Source organism: Scyliorhinus canicula, chromosome 9 (assembly GCF_902713615.1).
Source record: "Scyliorhinus canicula chromosome 9, sScyCan1.1, whole genome shotgun sequence".
Classification (NCBI taxonomy): Eukaryota; Metazoa; Chordata; class Chondrichthyes; order Carcharhiniformes; family Scyliorhinidae; genus Scyliorhinus; species Scyliorhinus canicula.
This window is the reverse complement of record NC_052154.1, coordinates 77,028,514-77,053,825: the sequence shown is the minus strand read 5'-3', so window position 1 is coordinate 77,053,825 and position 25,312 is coordinate 77,028,514. Positions and strand designations below refer to the sequence as shown.

General features: G+C 46.1%; 1 protein-coding gene across 3 annotated transcripts in view; it reads left to right on the top strand.

Moving 5' to 3' along the window:
* Positions 1-25,099, top strand: part of pdpr (pyruvate dehydrogenase phosphatase regulatory subunit) — a 94,596-nt gene extending 69,497 nt beyond the window's left edge. For all 3 annotated transcript variants that reach the window (XM_038806969.1, XM_038806970.1, XM_038806971.1), the window contains 4 exons: positions 18,318-18,412; positions 19,698-19,787; positions 20,560-20,742; positions 21,191-25,099. In XM_038806969.1, coding sequence (XP_038662897.1) covers positions 18,318-18,412; positions 19,698-19,787; positions 20,560-20,742; positions 21,191-21,595 — 773 coding nt within the window. In that variant the 3' untranslated portion in view covers positions 21,596-25,099. The remainder of the gene's footprint in view (positions 1-18,317; positions 18,413-19,697; positions 19,788-20,559; positions 20,743-21,190) is intronic.
* Positions 25,100-25,312: the final 213 nt, after the last annotated feature.

Here is a 25,312-nt window from a genome sequence, read left to right as displayed (position 1 = left end):
TGTGCTTCAGGAGCTCCTGCTTTAGGAACTCCATCCACTGACTTATTGGTGGGTAGACCGGCATGGGTGTCGGTGACCCGGTTCGGTCAGCAATGTCTAGCTCTAACTCATTTCACGTGTTCACCGCCCCGGCTTTCCTCTCCTGGCTTCTGCTGGTTTTACCGTCTCTTTGGCCCCTTGGATAGTTTGAGGGCATCCCTGTGCGTTAATGATGATCTTGGAGAGAATGGGGGGGGGGGGGGGGTTTGCTAGCTTGGTGAACTACGTGCGGGCAATGTAATGTTTGGGGTTTTACTGTTTTACTGTTCTTTGACACTGGGTCCTCCGCGATCCTCTTCTCAGTTGTGAGCAAGGTGACTTCTCCCAGAATTAGAGAATTAGGTCTGTGCGCATTCAGGACCCTGACTTTCACGTTGCTTGCCATTTTAACACATGACCCTGCTCCCATGCCCGCATGTCTGTCCTTGGCCTGCTGCAATGATCCAGTGAAGCTCAACGCAAACTGGATGAACAGCATCTATTTTTTGGTTAGGCACGCTACAGCCTTCCGGTCTCCGCATCGAATTCAACAACTAGCTCTGCCCCACCACGACTCCTTTGTTTTCATTCCATTTCATTTTAATTATCTTCTATCTTTTATTTCTTTCTTGTTGTTATTTATATATATTTCCCCCCCACTCTTTCCCCCTATCTTATCCCCCCTTTCCTTACCTTTTCTCCCCTTTGCTTCTTCCTTCCCTCCTTTTTTTCCATTTTACCTCTCTCCCACCCATGTACCCCTCCCCACCACTTCTACATCTGTCACAGCTTACCCCCTGATCTTAGTTTCTCTGTTTAGCCTTTCGCACATTTTATTCTCTCTGGGGACTGCCCATTAGTACTCTTTTCCCTTGGTTTCTGTGGCTATGACTCATCTTTCATTCTCTCACTCCACAGTATAAACATCTCCCACTTTCTATGCCTTTTAGCTTTGACAAAGGCTAGACTCGAAACGTTAGCTCTTTTCTCTCCTTACAGATCCTGCCAGACCTGCTGAGATTTTCCAGCATTTTCTCTTTTGTTTTCTCCCAGACTTCTCCTCAGTTACTTTTCACTACTGCTCTCTGTTGGTTGCTCTTTGACACTTGGTCCTCCAAGGTCCCCTTCTCCGTTGTGGTGAACAAGCTGACTTCTCCCAGAATCGTCACCCCCCCCCAGTTATTACATATGATCCAGATTTCTCAGGTTGTGGATAATTTCTTGTTCCACTTGAATCCTGTAGTAATAAAAGGTTATAGTTCTGCTTCTCCATATTGACACTGTCCCATAGCCTAGAAATCAGGTGACCGGGTTCCAGATTTCACCAAGGATCCAGGATCTGTTATATAACATTTTGTGACAACTAATGACTGCCTATTTTTACACCAATAGAATTGCAGTCATTTAGTATTTCCTGCTCTTACTGACTGCTAGGTGACCAATTCCTTTGGACAACTTGCTTCTGCCATTTTATTTTTGACCTTGCTTTCTGGAAAGTGTTGGGAATCTGCTACTGTCACCGGAACAGCAGATCACTTACTTCATAGACACTGCAGGCTTTAGCTTGTACTTAGCTCTGTCTAAGGAAGCAGGTTTAAACAGTAGGCTGCTTGCTATCACAAAGATCTCTACTACTATGTGGATGAATTGGCAGGGTGGAAATTATGCTTAAACTCTGTAGTACTCAAATGTAACTCCTCTCCGGTCCTATGCCCAGTGCTGGACACAGACATTCACAAACTTGATATAGCTTGGAGGTGAGTATAGCTCACAGAAAAGTCATGTCGTCAATCCTTAGGGTCATAGGTCAGAAACATCAGGACAGGTGCCTGTAAAGTGATTTTGTAAAGCTATATAAAATGTTAAAAGGTACAGAGAAGATATTTCCCAAAAAAACCCTCAAACTGAATGTCAAAAGTAGATGCCACATTTTAGGATTTCTTTAAAAGCATATTGCCACAGGGATGATTTGGTGTAGAGTTTCACTTTTATGTATTGGTTTTTAACTAGCTCAGCTAGGTGGTTAAATACTAAACATTAGTGTTATTGCATAATTTCTTTAAAAACAAAGAAATTCTTCAGCCTTTCTTGCTAGTCAGTAAGCAACTTTCACCCAGACCATGCAATAGAACAAAGAGTATAGAAGGAGGCAGTAGTCTGTCCACAGGCAGAGCAAAAAAGGTAACAAGTACGAGAAGGGAGGTGGTCAATGCAGGACTGAGGGCGTTGTACCTAAATGTGCACAGTATACGGAACAAGGTAAATGAGCTAGTTGCGCACATTGAAATTGGCCGATACGATGTTGTGGGCATCAGAGATGTGGCTGCAAAGGGATCAAGGATGGGTTCTAAATATCCACGGATAGTGTCCTATCAAAAGGACAGGTAGATGGGCAAAGGGGGCAGGGTTGCATTGTTAGTATGGAATGAAGTTAAATCGATGACGAGAAACAATATAGGATCAGAAGGCATAGAATCTCTGTGGATAGAGTTGAGGAATCGCAAAGATAAAAAGACCCTGAAGGGAGTTATGTACAGGCCCCCGAGCAGTAGTCAGGATGTGGGGCAGAAAATAAATCAGGAGATAGAAAAGGCATATAAAAAAGGCAATATTGCAACAATCATGGGGACTTCAATATGCATGTGGATTGGGAAAATTAGATTGGTAGTGGATCCCAAGAAAAGGAATTTGTGGCATGTCTGAGATTTTTTTTTGGAGCAGCTTGTGACAGAGCCGACTAGACAACAGGCAATTCCGGATGTAGTGATGTGTAATGAGGCAGACTTTATTAGGGAACGGAAGGTGAAGGAACCCTTAGGGAGCAGTGAACACAATATGATAGAATTTACCTTGCAGTTTGCGAGGGAGAAGCTGGAATCAGATGTAATGTAATTACAATTAAATAAGGGTAACTACAAAGACATGAGGGAGGAGCTGGCTGGAGTTGATTGGAAAAGGAGCCTAGCAGGGAAGACAGTGGAACAGCAATGGCAGGGGTTTTTGGGGGTTATTAGGGAGGCACAACAGAAATTCATCCCAAGGAGGAGGAAACATGCTAAGGGGAGGACAAGGCACCTTATAGGAAGGATGTGGAAGCATTGGAAAGGGTACAGAGGAGATTTACAAGAATGTTGCCTGGTATGGAGGGAAGATCATGGGCGGGATTCTCCGTTGCCCGTCGTAACGCGGGTTTCCGGCGAGAAAAATCGGTGTTAATCACTCACTCCGGCGTCGGGGCCTTCTTTTAAGCTGGCAATCTCCGTTCCCGGAAGGGCCAGCAGCTGACTGACGCGATACGCGTCAGTTTCACCAGCTGCGGAAGTGGTGAGACCCGGCGTTTTTTGGAGGAGGAGGAGGAGAGAGACAGACCCGGCATTTGGGGGGGGGGGGGTTCCGGCATTTGGGGGGGGGGTTTCTGGCATTTGGGGGGGGGGGGGTTCCGGCATTTGGGGGGGGGGGGAGGTTCCGGCATTTGGGGGGGGGGGGAGGTTCCGGCATTTGGGGGGGGGGGAGGTTCCGGCATTTTGGGGGGGGGGGGGGTTCCGGCATTTTGGGGGGGGGGGGGGTTCCGGCATTTTGGGGAGGGGGGGGGGTTCCGGCATTTTGGGGGGGGGGTGGGGTTGCGGCATGGGGGGGGGGTTGCGGGCAGTGGCGTGCAGAGAGGGGGGGCGACGGATGCCCGGGGCCAACGCACCGTCGCCCCCCCCTCTCTGTACGCCGCTGCCCCCTACCCCAACCCCCCCCTCACCACCCCTACCTCCCTCCCCACCATCCCTACCCCCCTCCCCACCACCCCTACCCCCCACCCCTACCTCCCTCCACACCACCCCTACCTCCCTCCCCACCACCCCTACCTCCCTCCCCACCACCCCTACCTCCCTCCCCACCACCCCTACCTCCCTCCCCACCACCCCTACCTCCCTCCCCACCACACCTACCCCCCTCCAACGCCGCCCCCCATTTCTCGCAACGCCGCAACCCCCCCCCCCCCCCCCCCTCAACGCCGGGTCTCCCCCCCCCCTCAACGCCGGGTCCCCCCCCCCCTCAACGCCGGGTCCCCCCCCTCAACGCCGGTACCCACACCCCGTCCCCCTCCCTCTGAAGGCCGGTACCCACACACCCCCCCCCCCCTCTCTCCTCCCCCCCCCCCTTCCTTCCTCCGTTAGTGGGGGGGGGGGGTGCGGCGTTAGTGGGGGGTGGGGGGGTGCGGCGTTGGAGGGGGGTAGGGGTGGTGAAGGGGGTAGGGGTGGTGAGGGGGGGTTGGGGTAGGGGCAGCGGCGTGCAGAGGAGGGGGGCGACTGATGCCCGGGGCCAACGCACCGTCGCCCCCCCTCTGCACGCAGCTGCCCCTACCCCAACCCCCTCCCCTCACCACCCCTACCCCCTTCACCACCCCTACCCCCCTCCAACGCCGCACCCCCCCCACCCCCCACTAACGCCGCACCCCCCCCACTAACGGAGGAAGGAAGGGGGGAGGAGGAAGGAAGGGGGGAGGAGGAAGGAAGGGGGGAGGAGGAGGAAGGAGGGGGGAGGAGGAAGGAAGGGGGGGGAGGAGGAAGGAAGGGGGGGAGGAGGAGAGAGAGGGGGGGGTGTGTGGGTACCGGCCTTCAGAGGGAGGGGGACGGGGTGTGGGTACCGGCGTTGAGGGGGGGGACCCGGCATTGAGGGTGGGGGGTTGCGGCGTTGCGAGAGATGGGGGGCGGCGTTGGAGGGGGTAGGGGTGGTGGGGAGGGGGGTAGGGGCGTTGGAGGGAGGTAGGGGTGGTGAGGGGGGGTGGTTGGGGTAGGGGGCAGCGGCGTACAGAGGGGGGGGCGACGGTGCGTTGGCCCAGGGCATCCGTAGCCCCCCTCTCTGCACGCCGCTGCCCCCAAACCCCCCCCCCCCGATGCCGCAACCCACCCCCCCCGAAGGCGCAACCCACCCCCCCCCCCCCCCCGATGCCGCAACCCACCCCCCGGATGCCGCAACCCCCCCCGGATGCCGCAACCCACCCCCGATGCCGCAACCCACCCCCCGATGCCGCAACCCCCCCCGATGCCCCCCCATGCCGCAACCCCCCCCCGATGCCGCAACCCACCCCCCCCCCGATGCCGCAACCCATCCCCCCCCCCACCCCCCCGATGCCGCAACCCACCCCCCGACACTGAACGGCGTCAACCATCATCAATGGTTGACGCCGTTTTAAAGCAACTGTGATTTTCGCCGACGTGACCCGTGGCCACGTCGGCGGGACTTCGGCCCATCCGGGCCGGAGATTTGTGGACACTTAAAAAAAAATGAAATCCCGCCGGCGCCAGCTGTTTTCAGAGGCTGCCGGCGGGATTTGCACAACGCCGGTTTTTGGCCGGTGGGAGATTTAAAAACCCTGCGGGAGCGGAAATAACGCCGCTGCCCGCCGATTCTCCGACCCTGCGTGGGGTCGGAGAATCCCGCCCCATATGAGGAAATGCTGAAGGACTTGAGGCTGTTTTCGTTAGAGAGAAGAAGGTTAAGAGATGACTTAATTGAGGCATACAAGATGATCAGAGGATTAGATAGGGTGGACAGTGAGAGCCTTTTTCCTCGGATGGTGATGTCCAGCACGAGGGGACATAGCTTTAAATTGAGGGGAGATAGATATAGGACAGATGTCAGTGGTAGGTTCTTTACTCAGAGAGTAGTAAGGGCATGGAATGCCCTGCCTGCAACAGTAGTGGACTCGCCAACACTAAACGCATTCAAATGGTCATTGGATAGGCATATGGACGATAAGGGAATAGTGTAGAGGGACTTTAGAGGGGTTTCACACGACGGCGCAACATCGTGGGCCGAAAGGCCTGTACTGCGCTGTAATGTTCTATGTTCTATGGCTGATGAAGAATGTCAAGGACAGCATAAAAGCAAAACAAAAAGCATACAAAATAGTGAGGATTAGTGGGAAGCTAGAGGATTGGGAAGCCTTTAAAAGCGAGCAGAGAACAACTAAAAAAAGCAATGGGGGGAGAAGATGAAATATGAGTGTAAGCTAGCTAGTAATATAAAAGAAGATAGGAAGAGTTTTTTTCAATACAAAAAAGGCAAGAGAGAGGCAAAAATAGACTTTGGACCACTGGAAAATGAGGCTGGAGAAGTAATAATAGGAAACAAGGAAATGGCAGAAGAACTGAATAGTTACTTTGCATTAAGCTTCACGGTGCCAGAGCTCCAGGAGAATCAGGGGGCACAGGTGAATGTGGTGGCCGTTACTAATGAGAAGGTTCTGGGGAAACTGAAAGGTCTGAAGGTGGATAAATCACCTGAACCGGATGGACTACACCCCAGGGTTCTGAAGGAGATAGCTGAGGAGATTGTGGAGGCATTGGTGGTGATCTTTCAAGAATCACTGGAGGCAGGGAGCGTCCTAGAGGACTGGAAAGTAGCTAATGTAACACTGCTGTTTAAGAAGGGAGGGGGGGCAGAAGATGGGAAATTATAGGCCGATTAGCCTGACTTCGGTCATTGGCAAGATCCATTATTAAAGATGAGATTGTGGAGTACTTGGAAGTGTATGATAAAATAAAATAAAGTGTATGATTCAGCATGGCTTTGTCAAAGGGAGGTCATGTCTGACAAATCTGTTAGAGTTCTTTGAGGAGGTAACAAGGAAGTTAGACAAAGGAAAACCAGTGGATGTGATTTCTTTAGATTTCCAGAAGGCCTATGATAAGGTGCCGCTCAGGAGACTGAAGTGCCTTTGACAACGTGCCACATAGGAGACTGAAATATGTTAAGAGCCCATGGTGTTAAGGGTAAGATCTGGCATGGATAGAGGATTGGCTGACTGGCAGAAGGCAGAGAGTGGGAATAAAGGTTTTTTTATTTCAGGATGGCAGCCGGTGACTAGTGGTGTGCCTCACGGGTCGGTGACCACAACTCTTCACAATATACATTAACGATATGGATGAAGGAACTGAAAGCACTGTTAAGTTTGTCGACGATGTAAAGATACGCAGAGGGACAGGTATTATTGAGGAAGCAGGGGTCTGCAGAAGGAGGGGCTATGAGAGTGGGCAAAGAAGTGGCAGATGGAATACAATGGAAAAGTGTGAGGTTATGCACTTTGTAAGGAGGAATGGAGGCATAGGCTATTTTCTAAATGGGAAAATGCTTAGGAAATCAGAAGCACAAGTCTTTGTTCACGATTCTCTTACGGTTAACGTGCAGGTTCAGTCAGCAGTTAGGAAGGCAAATGTAATGTTGGCATTCGTGTCGAGAGGGCTAGAGTACAAGAGCAGGGATGTACTTCTGAGGTTGTATAAGGCTCTAGTCAGACCCCATTTGGAGTATTGTGAACAGTTTTGGGCCCCGTATCTAAGGAAGGACGTGCTGGCCTTGGAAAGGGTCAGAGGAGGTTCACAAGAATGAAGGCTGGAATGAAGAGCTTGTCGTATGAGGAATGGTTGAGGACTCTGGGTCTGTACAAGTTGGAGTTTAGATGGATGAGGGGGATCTTATTGAAACTTACAGGATACTGCAAGGCCTGGATAGAGTGGACGTGGAGAGGATTTTTCCACTTGTAGGAAGAGCTAGAACCAAAGGGCACAATTTTAGACTAAAGGGACAATCCTTTAAAACAGAGATGAGGAGGAATTTCTTCAGCCAGAGGGTGGTGAATCTGTGGAACACTTTGCCGCAGGAAGGCTGTGGAGCCACATCACAGTGTCTTTAAGACCGAGATAGATAGGTTCTTGATTAATAAGGGGATCAGGGGTTATGGGGAGAAGGCAGGAAATGGGGTTGAGAAAATATCAGCCATGATTGAATGGCGGAGCGGACATGATGGACCAAGTGGCCTAATTCTGCCCCCATGTCTTATGGTCTTATTGGGATGTATCTCATCCTTTCTGGCTGTGGGCAGAGGCAAATAGAGACCTAGACATGAGTAATTTGACAAATCTGCAAAGGCAGTAAAGCCAATCAGTATTTTTACTCCAAAACCCATGTGAGAAGCTTTGGACAGATTCACAGGAAGAAAACAGGATAAAGAGTCTTTTTAATATGAAGATTGACTCGGAAAATGTTGTGAGCTCATTGTTTTGTGGTATTACGTATTGGTTGATCTAAATGGGTTTGATAAAAGCAGTTGGTATTTCATTTCATCAAATTGTTCTGGCACAGAAGGGGGCCATTCATGCTAGTTCTTGACAAGAGCAATTTAGTTAGTCCCATTCCCCTGCCATTTCCCAGGAACCCTGTAAATGTTTTCCTTTCCGGTGCGTACCCAATTCCCTTTGGAAACCGTGATTGAATTTGCCTCCAACACACACCATGGCTATGCATTTGAGATTGTAATTAATTGCTCCATTAAAAAAGGTTTCCCTCGTGTCACCTTTAGATCTTTCTGTCAATTTGCTTAAATCTGTGACCTCTGGTTCTCAACCCTTCCACTAATGGGAACAATTTCTGTTTGTGTACTGTCTAGACTCCATGTGATTCTGACCACCTCTCAAATCTGTTCGCAACCTTCTCTACAAAGAACAGCCCAGCGTCTCCATTTCACCCACCTAACTGAGGTTCTTCATGCCTCAAACCTTCCTAAAGTGCAGTGCCCACAATTGGGCACAACAGTCGAGGCAAAGGCAGTATTTTATAATTTCCTAGCTTTTGTACTCTATGCCTCTATTTATAAAGCCCAGGATCCCATATGCGTTTTTTAAAATGCTTTCTTAACCTGCCCTGCCGTCTTCAGCAATATGTACACATCCCAGATCTCTCTGTTCCTGCATCCACTTTAGAATTGTGCACTTTAGTTATATTACTTCTCCCTATTCTTTCTACCAAACTGTATCACTGCACACTTCCCTACATTAAACTTTAATCTGCCGCTTGTCCACACATTCCGCTAATTTTGTCTTATGTTCTCTTAATGTCTATCAATATTTTCCTCGCAATTACGATCAAGTTTTGTCATGAACAGTTTTTGAAATCACACCCTGCGCACCCAAGTCTAGATAATTTGTATAGATCAAGAAAAGCAGCAGTCCTAATGGCGAATCCTGGGGAACCCTACTATACACATTTCTCCAGTCTTAAAAAAAAAAACAACTGGTCACAACTACACTCTACTTCCTGCCATTCAACCAACATCGTGTCCATGGTGCCACTGTACCTTTTATTCCATTGGCTTCAGCTTTGCTGCAAGGCCATGTTCACCACATCGACTGCATTACCCTGATCAATCCTCTCTCTTACCTCATCACAAAATTCAATCAAGTTGGTTAAACACAATTTCCCCTTAACAAATTTCTGCTAGCTTTTCTTAATCAATCCACACTTATCCAAGTGACTGCTAATATTGCCCCGAATTATTGTTTCCAGAAACTTTCCCAGCATGACAGTTAAATTGAGTAGCTTGTCATTGCTGGGTTTATGCTTGCACCCAAGTAGGATGTACTCCGCTGCAAATTCCCAGGGCTCAAATCTCCGCCATCGGGATGCTCCGTTTTGCTGGCAGCCCTACAATGGGAAACCCCATTAACCAACCGGTGAAACGGAGAATCCCGATGGCGTGCTGAACCAGAAATCTGGCACGACGGGACAGAAAAACCCGTCCCATGTATCTCTGCAATTTCTCGTTATTTCCAGTGAAATGAATCACTGAATGATTAGTTATCTGGCCACTTTTTATCATGCCTGGATTTTCCAAGAAGCTGCAGTCATCATTAGATTGCTGCTGTGTCCAAACATCTCCCCAACCTAATGTTGCTGCGCATTTCTATCGGGGTCTTCTGAACCCGGTATCCCTGAAATTCAGAGTACAGTGCCCCCAGAAATCTCTAGTGGATCATAAGAGTCAGGGGAAGACAAGACCCCTTTACAGCATACTTGCTATATGGCTAGTTTAAATGTCCAGTCTGCATGCTAGTCATTGAATGTTGGTGAATGAGTGTGTGTGGGTGATTATGGAAAAGACTGAGACCATTTGGCCCATCAAATCCACATTGGATCTCTGGAAAACAGCTAGTCAATCCCTTTGTCATCCTCAGTAGGCCTCTGAGAGTCCAAAGGAGCAGGGAACTGCCCGTCAGAAGTTGGAACTTCCACCGCAATTTTCAGTGGAGGTCTGCATGCCCACAGGTCCCAATGCGTAACTTAGTTGTATGTGCAGTATCCTCCAATCCATAGATTAGAAGATTTGGCCCATGTTTTTTTGCTAAATCTACCGTTGAAAACTGTTATGTGAAATACATTGTTGTCTAGTTCAGATCACAAAGTTGCAGCCCTGGGTTATGCTATTGCATGATTACATGTTTGGCAGTGTGAGCTCACCCCTGGATGTGATGTGTTTAGACCAGTTACAGGAGTGATTGGTACCATCTGCTGCAAAGAGTATCTACCCTAATAGACCCTAAACTCTTAACAGAAGACCAAAGAGATACTAGTTCTAATCAGCAAAAGGTAAATTTGTGGCACGTATTAGGAAGCTCTCTTTCACGCTATGTGAAACTAACCTCTGAATAGAATAGTAAAGTCAAAAGCTGTGGCATTATTTGAGAAACAGTTGGAGATTTCAGTGGATGCTCTAAGTTTATAAAAAGGCAGGCTTGTTGAATTTACTGTTAGGCAGTTCTGCTTGGATACTATCTACCTGTCCTTGGGCCACACTATGTGACCATAATATTGGGTTTAAAGTTTGGAATATGTCGGATACAAAATGACTCCGTGTGCAGCGAGCTGCTGAGAAAGTTCCAAAATATCTCACTTTATTCACTTCCTTCACTTGCAATTCCTCTCTTGAAGTTGCCAACATTACTGACTTCTAGATCCCAAGGCAATCTTGTCCACATGCATCCCTTTTTGAGTGAAGTAATTATATTGAAATTATTCGCTGCACCATTTCTGAGCGTTTTGGATCCTTATTTCGAATTTTAAAAAATATACTTTAATTCAAATTTGAACAATCACACATCACAATATTTACAACTGAAATAACCATGTAGCAAGCCCACCCACCTCCCCATCCCATTAGTAACAACTAGCTCTCCAAAATGTAATATAAACAGGCACCATCTCTTGTGGAACCCCTCACTCTTCCCCCTCGAGGCGAATTTCACATTTTCCAAGCACAGGAACTCCACTCCAAAGCAGATGGTAGAGATTCTGACCTCCACCCTAAAAGGACCTGCCTGCGAGCCATCAGTGAGGTGGAGACGAATACATCTGCCCCTGCACCCGTCTGCAACTCCAGCAAGCCTGACACCCTGAATATGACCACCAGGGGATTGGGTTCACATGTAAGATCACCGCCGAGGTGCTGAAGAACGACCCCAAAACATCTCCAACTTTGGGCAGGACCAGAATATTTGTACATGATTGGCTGGGCCCTTCCCACAACGCTCACACACATCCTCCACCGTTCAAACAACCGTCTCATCCTTGATTTTGTCAGATGCGCTCTATGTACCACTTTTAACTGAACCAGCCCAGCCACCTACATGAGGTTGAGCCATTCACCCTCCACAACACTCGTATTACAATCCCTCCAACACCTCCATCCCCAACTCCTCGTCCCACTTGGTTTTGACCCCCTCCAGAGACACTCTGACCTCCTCCAATATCCTCCCATAGCTCGCCAAGACAACTTCCAACACCCCCACTGACAAAACACTGTTCAACATTGAGGAGGGCGGTGCCGCCAGGAATGTTGGGCAGACCTTTTTTATAAAACCCCGCTACTGCATATACCTGAATCTCTCAACCCAAGGGACCCATATTGTGTCTCCAGCTCCTCCAAGGGCACAAATCAACCTTCTAAAAACAAGTACTTTACTTCCGCCAGCCCCCACTCCTCCCAACCCCGAAACCTTGCATCGATCTTCCCAGGCTCAAACCCATGATTCCCTTGGATTGGCATCATCTTCGACCCCACCCCCAATTTAAAGTGCTGGCAAAACTGCCTCCAACCTTTCAATGTGGCCACCATTACTGGGCTTCCCGTATACCTCCCTGGAGTAAACTGGAACGACGTTGTTGCTAGCGCCCGCAATCCCAACCCCTTACAGAAACCAGCCTCCAACTTCCCCATGGCATCTCTCACTCCCTACTCCAACCCCTCACCTATTAGACGTTTAGCTGCTGTAGTATAAAGAGTCAAAGGTTCTGCTGCTTATCCACAAAACACCTTTAATTTCCTTCAACAGACTTTGCACAAAACCTGAACATTACATCACCTGACCCAAGGGCCACCTGAAGCCCTTTTACATAATCAGTGTCAATTATTGGATGCTTACATAAATGGGACAACTAATTGGAATGTCTCTTAACCCATTACTTAACTGTCTCCCCTTCCTTGGAGGAAAAAAAATAATTAGGTGAAACAAAGTTACAAAAAACTCAAAAACACACACGCTATTCCCCCCCTCCTTTTTTTTTTCTCATTTTGTTTTTGGAAGAAGAAAAAAAACAGTCACAGAAACAGGCGCCCTTCTTTAACAACATCCAAAAGTTTCTGTGAACTAGCCCCTCTTTTTGTAAAACAGTCTGACAATTCATAGCTACTGTCAACCTATTTAATTTTTGCTATCTCCCCTCTGTCCAACAGCTGCTTCAAACTTGCAATGTCTATCCTTAACCTTTTTTCATTGACACTTTTGTAGAGTGCACATTTTCCCATAGGGATTTATTGTCAATGTGACATTCAATAGGTATATTTCCCAAATCCCCTAATCCCAAAATTTCTGTCAATATCTGAGATAGATAAAAGGCCATATCCACCGCCTCTACAAGGCTTAACGCCTCAGCAGCCAAAGTGCTTTTGACCACTCTCCTTATTGTCTTTGTTTCCCACACAAGAGGGCAACATTTACCATTGTTCCCAAAAGGAAAATTATAAAACCTCCTGCGCTTGAAACCCCATCATATAAATTTGCATAGGGCGCATCACTATAAACTGAGTTTCAAGTGCCTACGGTCACCTAAAACCGGGAATCTCAAAACACACGCCTGCATTTTTAGTTTGACCAACGCTTTATTAGTTCTTATTCTGTCTTCCACTTTAGGATCATTCATTTTTGTACTCAACTCTAAGACATCAAAACTCACTTCCGGTCTAGTCTGTCCACCTAACCAATTCAGTTGCCCAATTAAACTTCGCTGTTGCTCTTTTTCCATTTTTGAAACCACTGCGTATTTTTGTGAAACCCGGCCACGACTAATTGCTCTTGGACTGATGCTTTCCAAATAAGATTGCTGACATAAAGTTGCCCCTAACTTAGTCTGTCCGATTTCTAGTCCAATATATTTAAATGCACCGGAAGCTTGACTTCCAACTCTGAATTCTTTCCTCAAACCAGAGATTACAATAGCTTCAAAATTACTAGTCCCACCCCACAAAAAATCATCGACATGCATCATAAAAATGCCAGAAAGATTTCCTTTATCGTGTCAGTAAAACATTGCCGGATCTGCTTTCAACGGATAACAGCCTAACTTTAACAAAACTGACCTTACCGAAAAGTACCAGACTCTAGATGCACCATTTAATCCATATACACATTTCTTCAACTTCCAGAGTACCCCTTCTGTGTTAGCTGCCTCTTTCGGAGGACGGAGAAAAATGTCTCTTTGGAGCTGATGCCTCTGCAAAAAGGCAGCTTTTATATCTATAGATTTGCATTCCCATGCCTTTGTGGCTAATAGAGCCAAGAAGATCTTTAAAATAACCTTTCCTGCCGTAGGTGAATCTACCCTTAAATCCTGATCTTCTAAGTTTTCTTCAAATCCCCTTGCCACAAGCCTGGCCTTTGCCTTATAAGTTTCATCTGGAAGAACCTTTTCTGTACAAATCCATCTGTGGGGTAGAACTCTTTGCCACCTATCCGGTACTTCCGTGGATACCCCAAATTCACTCCAACTATGCAGTTCTTGCTGTTTGGCATCTTTGATAACTTTTTCATCTAATTTATTGGAAGCCACCAAAATCTCACGTGCATGTGGGCTTCTACTCCTATTAGTATTTGTAATCTTACTCATGTTCCGAGATCTTGATAAACTACGTCCCCTGTCCTTTCAATAGTTCTCGACCTTTTCCTGCAAACCTGTTCACTATCTGATGTACTATCAGAACTGACACTTCGTTTCTGTGCCCTGCATTTTTTGAACTTAATTTTCCCAATCCATTGTATTGACTCCCTCCCCTGAATGCTGTACATTCAACCAATGTTTATACTTTCCAGTGGCCTTCCCTGCTCTACTAATAACAGTTGCATCCTTCCATTGACTAGACCCTTCAGGCAAGTATGTCACCTTTGTACCAACATTTGGTATCAGAAGTGTTGTGTTCCTCTACATAAACTCTGTCTATATCAGTTAACTTGTCCTCGTGGATCTGTAACATGTGCCTACCTGATGACCCAAAATAACCTCTCCATCTCTATAAAAATGACTACAGTAGAAAGACTGGCAGGCACTGGAACAAGACAAGGAATAATTTTGACTGCCAAATTTAGCTTGTACCCTGAAAAAGCCCAAAATCTCTTAAGCCACCCCATTATATCCCCCACCAAAGCACCCGGAATGGAAATGTACAGCAGCAAACCATCCGCATACAGGGACAACCTATGTTCCACACCCCCTTATCCCCTTCCATTTTTCTGAGCACCTCAGCGCTCTGGCCAAGGGTTCAATTGCCAGTGCAAGCAGGAGGGGGGTCATAGGTCACCCCTGTCTCGTTCCCCTATGCAAAGGAAAGTAACCTGTGTTCATCTTGTTCGTACGCAAAGTTACCCTCGGGTCCTTGTACAACAACCGTACAAACTTAGGCCCATCCCAAACCTCTCCAATACAGCAATCAAAAGCTCCACTCCACACGGTTGAACACTCTGCATGCCACCACCTCCTTTCCTTCTGCTGGGGAGAGCACCACATTAAACACACATTAGACAACAACTGTCTTCCCTTCACAAACCTGTCTGCTTTTCCCCAAACCCCTTCGGGAGCCACCCCTCCAACCTAACCGCCAACACCTTTGCTGAAATCTTGGCATTCACATTTACCAACAAAATCAGCCTATACACCCACATTTTTTAGCAGCAATGAAATGGATGACTGTCCCATCGTCTCTGGCAGCACCCCCTTCGCCACCGCATCTGCAAACATCTCCATGAACTGCAGCGCCAACTTATCCAAGAATGTCTAATATAACTCCAACGGGAAACCATCCGGCCCGGTGCATTTCCTATCTGCGTCTTGCCTATCGCCACCCACATTTCCTCCATCCCCACTGGCTCCTCCAGCCCCGCCCTCTTATCTCTCACTTTGGCACATTCCAACTGTCCCACAAACTCCCTCATGTCTGACTCATCCTCCAGAAGCTCCAACTTATATAACTTCCTGTAAAACTCCTCATAAAGCTTACTCATCTGCTCTGATGCAGCCTCCTTCTCCCCCGTCCTATCCTGCCAACAAGCGACTGGTCATTTCCCCGTACTAATATACAACCCTCTTCGCCCGCCTCAACTGCCGAATTGCATTTCCTGTGGACAAGTCAAACCTCACCTGCAGCTCCATCTTCCTCACCTGAAGCTTTGGCTTCAGTTTTGTATACCTTCCATCTACCTTCAAAATTTACTCTCTCAACTGTTCCCGCTCCTCTATTACCACCTTATCCACCTGTGCCTTGAATGAGATAACCTCACCCCTCACTACCCCTTTCAATGTTTCTCACAACACCGACGGGGACACCTCCCCGATCCTGACATCCACATAATGCTTAATTACCCTGCCCAACAACCCCACATCCAGCCTCCAGGCTGGCCTCTGTGCCGGCCCCTTTTCCAGGACCACGTCCACCCAATGCGGAGCTTGGTCCGAGATACCAATCGCCGAAAACGTTGCCTGCCTCTCCCCCTCCAACAGTGCTCTACCCATCACAAAAAAAATATATTCTTGAATACACAGTGTGTATACATGAGAAAACTGAGTACTCCCTTTTCCTCGGATGTAGGAACCTCCATGGGTCTACCCCTTTCATCTCTTTCATAAACGCAACCAACACCCTCGCTCTCCCTGAGGGGGTCGAGGACCGAGGCTTAGACCTATCTATCTTCGGATTCAACACTGTATTCAAGGTAGATCCCCCCCTTAGTATTAACTGGTGTGTATACAAATCAGTTATGGCCACCAATATCCTCTTCATGAACCTTCCATCATTCCAATTGGGGCGTAGACACTAACCGGCACCACCAACCTACCTTCCAGTGCACCAGTCACTATTGTATACCTACCCCCCTGATCACTGCTTTCTCCATCTGAAAGTTTACCCTCTTACCCACCAATACAGCAACCCCCCAGGCCCTACTATCGAAGCCTGAGTGAAATACCTGGCTTACCCAAACCTTCCTCAGCCTCACCTAATCCTTCCCCCTTAAATGTGCCTCCTGCAGCAGCACCATGTCGACTTTCAAACTCTTTACATACAAAAAAAACTCTTGTTCGCTTCACCGGTACCCCCAGCCCACCCAAATGGATGGGGCGGGTGTCTCATCCCTTCCCTCTACCCCCTGCCCTTTCTGTCAGTCATTAATACTGCTCCCGTCCTACCCCTAGTCGCTACACCCCCCTTCCCATAACCCCCCTGTCACTTCCTCTCAGAACCACCTCTCCCAGTATCATCCCCATCCCCCCCTTTTCACACTTCCCAGGCCCATTGAAACTTGTTCATACAGGTTTCAATGACTGTGGCCCCACCCTCCACCTTGCTCCCGTTCACCAACGGTGGCCGCTGCCAGATCCCCCACACCAAAGAAATGCACCAATACCAATCCCCCCCCCCCAAACCCAACCCTTCAAACTCCCATCACAATCGGTGCACTAAGCCCCTAATCCAAAAAAAACCCATCCCAACCCAAACACCCCTTACACAATAACAACATAACTGAAAAAGCAGAACAAGTCCAAACTCAGTCCAGTCCCAAGACTTCAGCCTTCACAAACGCCTCTGGCCTTTTCTGTTGTCACAAAATAATAGCCTCTGCCGTTGTGTGATCCTTAGCTTCCACGGGTAGACCATACCAAACCACACGTTGCGGTTATACAACGGCACCTTCGCCCGACCAAAGGCCATCCATCTCCTCGCCAGCTCCATCATTAGATCCTTGTATACACATATACCACTCCCTTCCCACATTACACCTTGTTTCGCCGTCACCCCATTTCAACACCTTCTCCTTCACCTGATAACGGTGGAAGCAGACGATCACAACTCTCGGCGGTTGAATCGCCGAGTGAACTGTGGGCCCGATCCAACCCTCGTAGCTGGAGGGGTTCCTCCCCCTCCCCCATCAGCTTGGCAAACATCCCCGCAAAGTACTCCGTAGGCCTCCAGCCCCTTGTGCAAATCCACAAACCTCAAGTTCTGCCTTTGTTACCTGTTCCATCAGGTCCTCCACTTTTGCTCTCAGCCCTCTATTACTCTCTACCACCCTCCGCAGCTCCTCGCCTATCGAGGTGAACTGGTCATTATGCTGCGACAATGTCTACCCCACACCCTTCAGTTTCTCTCCTTGCGCATCGCTGTAAAAGCCTTTGCCAGAGTCTCCTTCATTGGGGCAAGGGTCTCACCCACCCACTCCTTGAGTGAGGTGATAATTTCCGTCCAATGCCTGTAGAAATGTTTTATAAACAGCCGCTGAAATTCCACAGCCATCACCATCACCTTGGCCATCTTTTCCACTGCAATGGGTTTCTTCATTATGAGTATTCCTTGATCGCTCCTCACAGATCAGATGCATATCCCAGTGTCAGTTAGTTGCCCTCCTCTGTACTCTTTTCAAAGTCAAAATGTTTGTCGATGTACACAGATGAAACTGAGTTGGTGCCCTACGTGAGCTCACTAACACCCAGAAGGCAAATCTGGGAACTTTCCCTTGAGTTATAAAGGAGGCTGGCAATCTGTAGCCTTCAAACTCATTGACCACATTCATTTTGAGATGCAATAATCGGAGAGCGAGTTCAGGCCACTATTGGGAGACAGCTCATTTGCATATGCAATAATAGAACCATTAAAGTTATCTTTTTCATTTCATGGATGATTGGTTTCCAATAACCAAAACTATTGGTATTTCTTTATTCATTCCACATTGTATGAAATGCTGATGGCAAAGATCCATCAAGGCAGAAATTGCATCTAGATGTTTGTCAGGCATTGGTAATGCTAAGATAGATAACCTTGCACAGATTGTGAGGAGTGAATTAGGAGTCATTGATCTGTGATGTGGATTTTTGGGTGTTCGCTTCGGGAGAATCGAGCAATTACATGTCTTAAAACTCTGTTTTTTCTTTAGCATTGAATTTGATTGGTCCTCGTGCAATGGATGTCCTTTCTGAATTGTCTTATGTGCCAATGACTTCTGATCACTTCCCCTCGTTATTCTGTAAGGTGGGTTATAGAATTATGTTGTCGGTACATGTTGTGTGTCAACACAGAACAGTCTGTAATAGCTGAGGACCTTATGGATTTGGGATGAAATTGATGAAAACTTCGAATGATCCTCTTGCTAGCCACTTTCTTAATACATTGGCAGCAAGGTATTTCAGCTGTTCACGCCAATACCCATTAGCTTTCTCCTTGATTCACAGTGAAGATTTGAAAAAGGAGTCTTCACCCTTGCTCCCTGTTATGTTGTAGATGCTCATTTCAATGGATGTAGCACAGTATCTCCTGAATTTTACCTCCCTGCTCTTTCCGCGACGCAGCCACAGTTGTCATGTTTGTATCCAGCTGGATCTTACCATCTGGCATCTGTTGTGTTGCTCCAATTTCCGTGTCGTCCCCTGCTCCAACACAACTAAAGGTAGGAATACTGCTTGCCTATTCCATTGGAGAGGAGAGAATAATCTCCTCTTTTTCTTATTATAGATTCCTGTTCCTGCTAAGTACAGTAATACTGGGAATTCTACTTCTTGAGATCAGAAGCTAACATTGTATAGAATAGCAGCGGCGTTAACATGTAACTCGTGCAGTGCTGTGTCTCAAAGAGTCACTTGCAACAGGAACAGGACCTGCAAAAACCAGCTTGATGCTTGCAGAACCTATTACCTCAACCAGAAGGCGGCAGTTGGATGAGGGGCAGCTTCTTCACTATTTTCTCTGCCTCCCATTCTCCACTCTTGGCACATCCCCTTTTTTTAGTCTCTTCAATTAACACAGAAAAATAATGATTTCCTGGTTTCCATTCAGAGAAAGGTTTCCATTCAGAGAAAGGAAGAGCTGGTGCTAGAAATCAGTCTGTACAGCCACTTTTATACAATGAAAGCGCTACATTAATCGCTGTAGTGGGTGGACGTTACATACGCGTCAAATAGCTGCATAAATCCTGCACCATTCAAATCTACTGTACTAAACTGAAAAGCGATATCAATGATATGGGGTGGGGGAGGGGGGATGGCGGCGGGCGGCATGTATTTATGAACATTATATTCTGCAGTCTCTCCTTCCCTATGTACGGTAGGCGTTGTCTATATAGTATGCAAGAAACAGTATTTTTCACTGCATACTCATACATGTGGCAATAATAAATCAAATCAAATCAAAAATGTTTGTTTGCTGAGGAGAGGTATACAGTGGAGAGCGGGTATCGCATGTTTACTAATTATGTTTTTAATGAGAGGGGTTCACAGCAAACTGGGTGGATTGATATTTACTATATGTTTCTAATTAACAGGAGATGAGTGTTGGTTACGCTAATGGTATCCGAGTGATGAGTATGACACATACAGGAGAGCCTGGCTTCATGCTGTACATCCCTATCGAGGTGAGAACCACACTGAAGTTTAGTTAACAAGTTGGGTGACAAACACTTGTGTTGCTTTTTGTATTGTCTGAAATTCTCCATTACAAAAAAGGTAAGGTAAAGTCGCCAGATGATCATAGGCAGCTTTCCCCTTTGAGGCGGAGAGCTGACTGGTGGTGATTTAACTTGAGGGTCACCACAGGGACAAGGTTGAGCAGGCGAGTTTTCATGAATAACCTCAGCCGGTACAGGAATTGAACTCGCGCTGTTGGCCTCACTCTTCATCACAAACCAGCTATCCAGCCAACTAAGCTGAACCAGCCCCCATTATAATCATTATCTGATAAGTGTGCAACTTTTCAGTTAGATTTGTTCAGGGAGACGCGAAGTTGTCTGGAGCTACCTCATGTGGACATAATGAGAACGAAGATTTATGTTTCTCAATTTTCAAATTATACTGTTTAGTAGACAAAACAGTGAACCATGTGGAGCAGTTCAATCTCAGCCTGTGCTGTTAATCACCACTGAGCTGGCAATAGAGGCATAGCTGTCCTTGGATTCAGTATCTTGGGCTAGAAAGAGGGTAAAGATCAAGCCAGAACTCCTGGACCCAACTGTTTTCTGATGAATATTGCTCGTAAATGTGTGTTTTTATTAAATTTCCTCAGGGTTGGACTGTGCAAGTTAAATAACAGTGCCAGGTTCATGCATGTTGGCATCTTCAGGAGACTCAGCAGTAGCCAGTCTGGTGGTTAAGCAGTCATGTCTCTGACACTGCTGTTCTATTTTTCAGTATGCACTTCACGTCTACAATGAAATCATGAATGTAGGACAGAAGTATGGAATCCGAAATGCTGGGTACTATGCACTGCGCAGCCTGCGAATCGAAAAGTTCTTTGCGTTTTGGGGTCAGGACCTGGACACGTTTACAACACCATTGGAATGTGGTCGTGAATTCCGAGTCAAGTTTGACAAGGTACTTAACTGTGTCTGGAATTTAACTGGGAAGATTTCGCATGAAATGAACATCAGAATATGCTCTTCATTTTGTGAGGTCAAGTGGGGTGCAAGAGTGCGTGCGTGTGTGTGTGTGTGTGTGTGCGCCACACAAGACCGCTGATTCACCTGATGTCCTCTTCACAGGCAAGGAGAGAGGACATGACAATAGTGGAAGGGCCAAGTGGAGAGGGACCAGAGATCGCCTGAGGGGCTGCAAAGGAGCCTTGTGTCTTAGTGTGTGACTATGAATGTGATCTTGCCAGACTCATCTGAACTGATTTAAATGGGGCAAGGAGCAAAAAAACACCGATGGGTTCTGAAATCTATTTATAAAGTTACGCATGTTCTACCTTGGGGCAGAGAATGGTGTTGCTCATTTTGTGTCTCTGTATTTCTGGGGTTAACCTCCTCTTTTTTAATTGTAGGGGACTGATTTTATTGGCCGTGAGGCTCTGTTGCAGCAAAGACAGCAGGGAGTTTGCCGTCGGTTCACCATGTTTATCCTGGATGATCATGACACTGACCTTGACCTTTGGCCCTGGTGGGGAGAGCCTATATACAGGAATGGCCACTATGTTGGCATGACAACCAGTAGTGCCTACAGTTACACGCTGGCCCGCCATGTCTGCTTGGGCTTTGTTCACCAGTATGATGAAGATACTGGAAACAAACTGGTGGTGACCCCAGACTTCATCAATCGTGGCGACTATGAGATTGAGATTGCCGGACAGCGCTTTAAGGCGAAGGCCAAACTTTACCCATTCAGTTCCCTGTTTACACAGAAGAAGAGGAAGGATGAGATGGAACTGAGCAGCTTTCAAGGGAAATAAGAGCCACAGCAGCACCTTTGAGTTAAGGTGATGATGGGTCAGTCATGCACTCCCCAGGAGGGAGGCTGAAGACCATTATATCGGTGTTGGTTTGCAAAGCTAATTTCTCCTGCACCTCACAGACACTTTGTGTGCATGTGTGTATATATAGACACAGATAAAGAATTGATCTACGTCTCTCAGATCCAACACCATGGGCAGGTATCACTCCTAGGTTTTATTAGTTAATGTACAGTGGAAAATGCTGCCCTCTCTTCGGAAAAGTGAGTGTCATTCTGAGATTGGAATTCAGAGTTGCCTATATCTTTTTCTCTCTCTCTCTCTCACTCACACACACATAGATGAACTCTTGAGTGTGGGAAGTAGGTGCTGACCTGTGCATCTAGCACCGAAATGGCACATAGGCGCAGACCTATTGTACTGATGGTGTAGGCCTCTGGAACAGTACGCGCAGGTTGAGGAATGTTTAGCCGTTCCTCCAATTTGCAAGTGAATCACTGAATTAAGTACCTTGATTGAAATGTTGTTTCTCCTCTTCCCTCATTTTCCCTGGAGTATACTGCCAGCTGAGTAGTCTTTATCCAGCTTCCAGGAGCTAAATGTGTGTAAGCAGCCTGAAACTCTAGGTCAAGATCCTGCCAAGTTGTGCAGTGTGTCTTCACAATTTTTTGACAGAGCTCGATTACAAGGGTAGTTTTTAGGGAAATTCTAGGAGTACAATATTTAACTGATCTGCTAGTAACTCGGCTAATATAATCCACCCATTCAGAGTGGTATGTTTTGATTATATTGACATTGAAATGGAAAAGACAATAAATATAAAGGTAATTTTAAAAATGATTTGTTGCATAACAAATTAAGGATCAGCTTGGATGACAGTTTTGTGATTAATTTGTAGGAGGAGGAAGTGGATGAAAAATGACTTTTCTCCTGGTTATGCATCTGTTTTGTAAGGGAGACACAGGCTGTTGTTCAACACAACTCAAGTGATATTATTTCTAATAAAATTAGACTACCTTCCTTCAAAATAGTCATTTCAAAATCTACAATAAAGGACAGAAAGAAAAAGCTGATCATTGAGCCTGTCCATCTGTGTGGGACTCCTGCTTGTATCATTAATCCCATCTGTGCTTCAATTTCTTACAATGAATCTGTACTTGTGCTTCAAAGTAATCACTGGTCAGTGTGCTGCAGTGCATTATAAGAGCATCTCTTGACTAAATGTGTTAGCCAATCCAGGTGGCTGTGGCAGAGGTGGTACTGGAGATTACGTTGTCCATAGGCTATGTCTGGCATAAGTGGCGAAAATCAGAAGCCTCCCATTGTGTTCATTGGTTGTGGGCAACACTAGGCACCATTTATTGGCCATCCATATTTCAGGATTCACACAATCTCAGTCTGTTGAAGTTCAAATTATTTTTTTTATATTCAAGGACTTTTCTTTAGGGCAAAATTACACAACATGGAACATATGTATTTAGCCACCCTGGGGTGATCTTGTAGAAAATTCACATTTCCTCTTTCAAGTCATGAAAATCCTTTAAACAGTCAGAAAATGTCAGAAACGTGAAATGGCCAACCTCCTCCCTTGATTAAAAGAGATTTAACTTTTTTACTGGCACCATGGAAACTACCACTGGTCAATTCAGCTGATGCAATCAGTACAGATCTGTATAGTCCAGATTTGTGCTATTAAAAGGATGAAAATGTTCTTTCCTTGCAAAATTTCAATCTTGAGGTAATTTATTCAAGCAACCGACATATGGCAAGGTGCTTCATTTCAAATCATTATGGTAAAACATAAATTTATGGTATGCTTCATTATTTATTCCCAGTGACATACAGGACAAAAATAGATATGTATGTATATATCTGGTACTTGGATGTTATTTCTTGTATTCCCATTTTACTTATCCCTATTTACTGTAGATTTTACCTTTTCACTGCCATGACAATGTCTTGGATTGAAATGTTATCATAACCTAATACTAATAATAATAGAAGTTTCTTGCTAATTTTTACATTGGTCACATCTACAAAATTCACATGATCACACTGTGTCGTGCTACTTTCTTTCAAGTTTTCGGCTTCAGTATCTTTGACTGAAAATCCTCTTCCCATGTTAGCTTGACCATCTGACTTGACAACATCAAACAGGTCTGCATATGCGTGCTCTGTCATGTATTCTGAAAAATTCCTCTGTTCCTTATCGCAGTGGTGCCCAAATGCTTTTGGTCGCATACCCTTTTTCGGATTTACAAACTTTGTGCATACTCCTATTAGCAGTTTATCTTTTAACTACCCCTCCGATGGCCCTATATATTATTATAATTATACATTACAGGTAAAAATATGTCTCTTTTTTTTACTACTCATTAATGTGATTAATGAGTTAGATTGTTGGAGAATAAACTCATGAAGTTGGGAAAATGGGTGATAGTTCCTATCGCAAACCCATTTTGATGCACATGCAGCGATAAACATTTTGACTTCATTACAGTGAATGCCAAAAATGCTGTTTCACAAAAATATGTTGTGAATGGCATCAAAGCCTTCTAGTTGAGGATACGCTGCTTGCATTTGGATGCAAAAATCTGTCAAGTGCTTTTGTTGGAACTGAAATCTTGAGTGCACCATTTGTTACCATGTCAAGGAGGGTCTCTTGTTTTTTTTTATTGTTGGCACTTCGTGTAACATGGGAATTGCAGGAAAATAGGACAAAGGGTAGCAACGCAGCACTTGGGTGTCGTCCATCTGGGAGAAGTAATCATGTAACTGCAGTGCCGGTTCAGTGATATGTTGCTCGATGTCACCTTTAGTGCGGCTGTGCAAGTTTAACTCATTAGTTGTCAGGAATTCATATTGATTTGGAAATATTCCAGTGTTGTTTCGGCCATACAATGAATCCAAATTCCAGCTTTTTAATCATGGCCTCAGTTTTGTCCTGAACCTTGAATATTGTCGGGCTTAGCCCTCAGAGGCTGATATTTAGCTAATTTCAGCGAAGGAAAATGCTATTCGATTTGATCAGCCAATTGCTGAGAGTATGGCCAATGTCTGCAGTAAAATCCATACACAACATTGTTCAATTGTGTAGTAGGTAGAATAAAATTTGGTTATTGTAATAGGCAGTTTACAGAACATACTCACCAGATCACGCTTGAAAAACCCAAAAGAAAATGCTTACTGTTAGATGTAATTCTGCAATTGGGCAGCACTGCTGAACAATTCTGAGTGCGCTAATAACTCCACAAACAAACAATATCAGTGGAACTCTTTGCAAACAAAAGGGATTTATTCAAGTTTTGCGCCTTTTATGAATTACCCAGAAGCTTGGGAGATCTGTTTCCCATTGTTTTCATCGTGGCAATGTCTCAACTAATCAGAGTCAAATTACCAACCAATCAGCACCCTTTTCTCCTGTAGTATCAATTGTCATCAGTTGAAATTGGCTTTTTTTGCATTTTCCCTGACTAGTGCAAGATTAAAGGTTTCTGCAACATCTCTCTTTTCAAGTCTTGTTTTATTTGTTTCAAGAGGGATGGGGGGGGGGGGGGGGGGGGGGGGGGGGGGGGGGCAGGAAAGGAAGTGAGAAATACACCCTGAATTTTCATTCCTACGTCATACAAATGTATGTGCTTCATCGCTTCTCGAGGAAATTCCACCCAAGTTAGATTAAATGCAGCAACATTTCTGTTTTGTCATACGGTGTCAGCA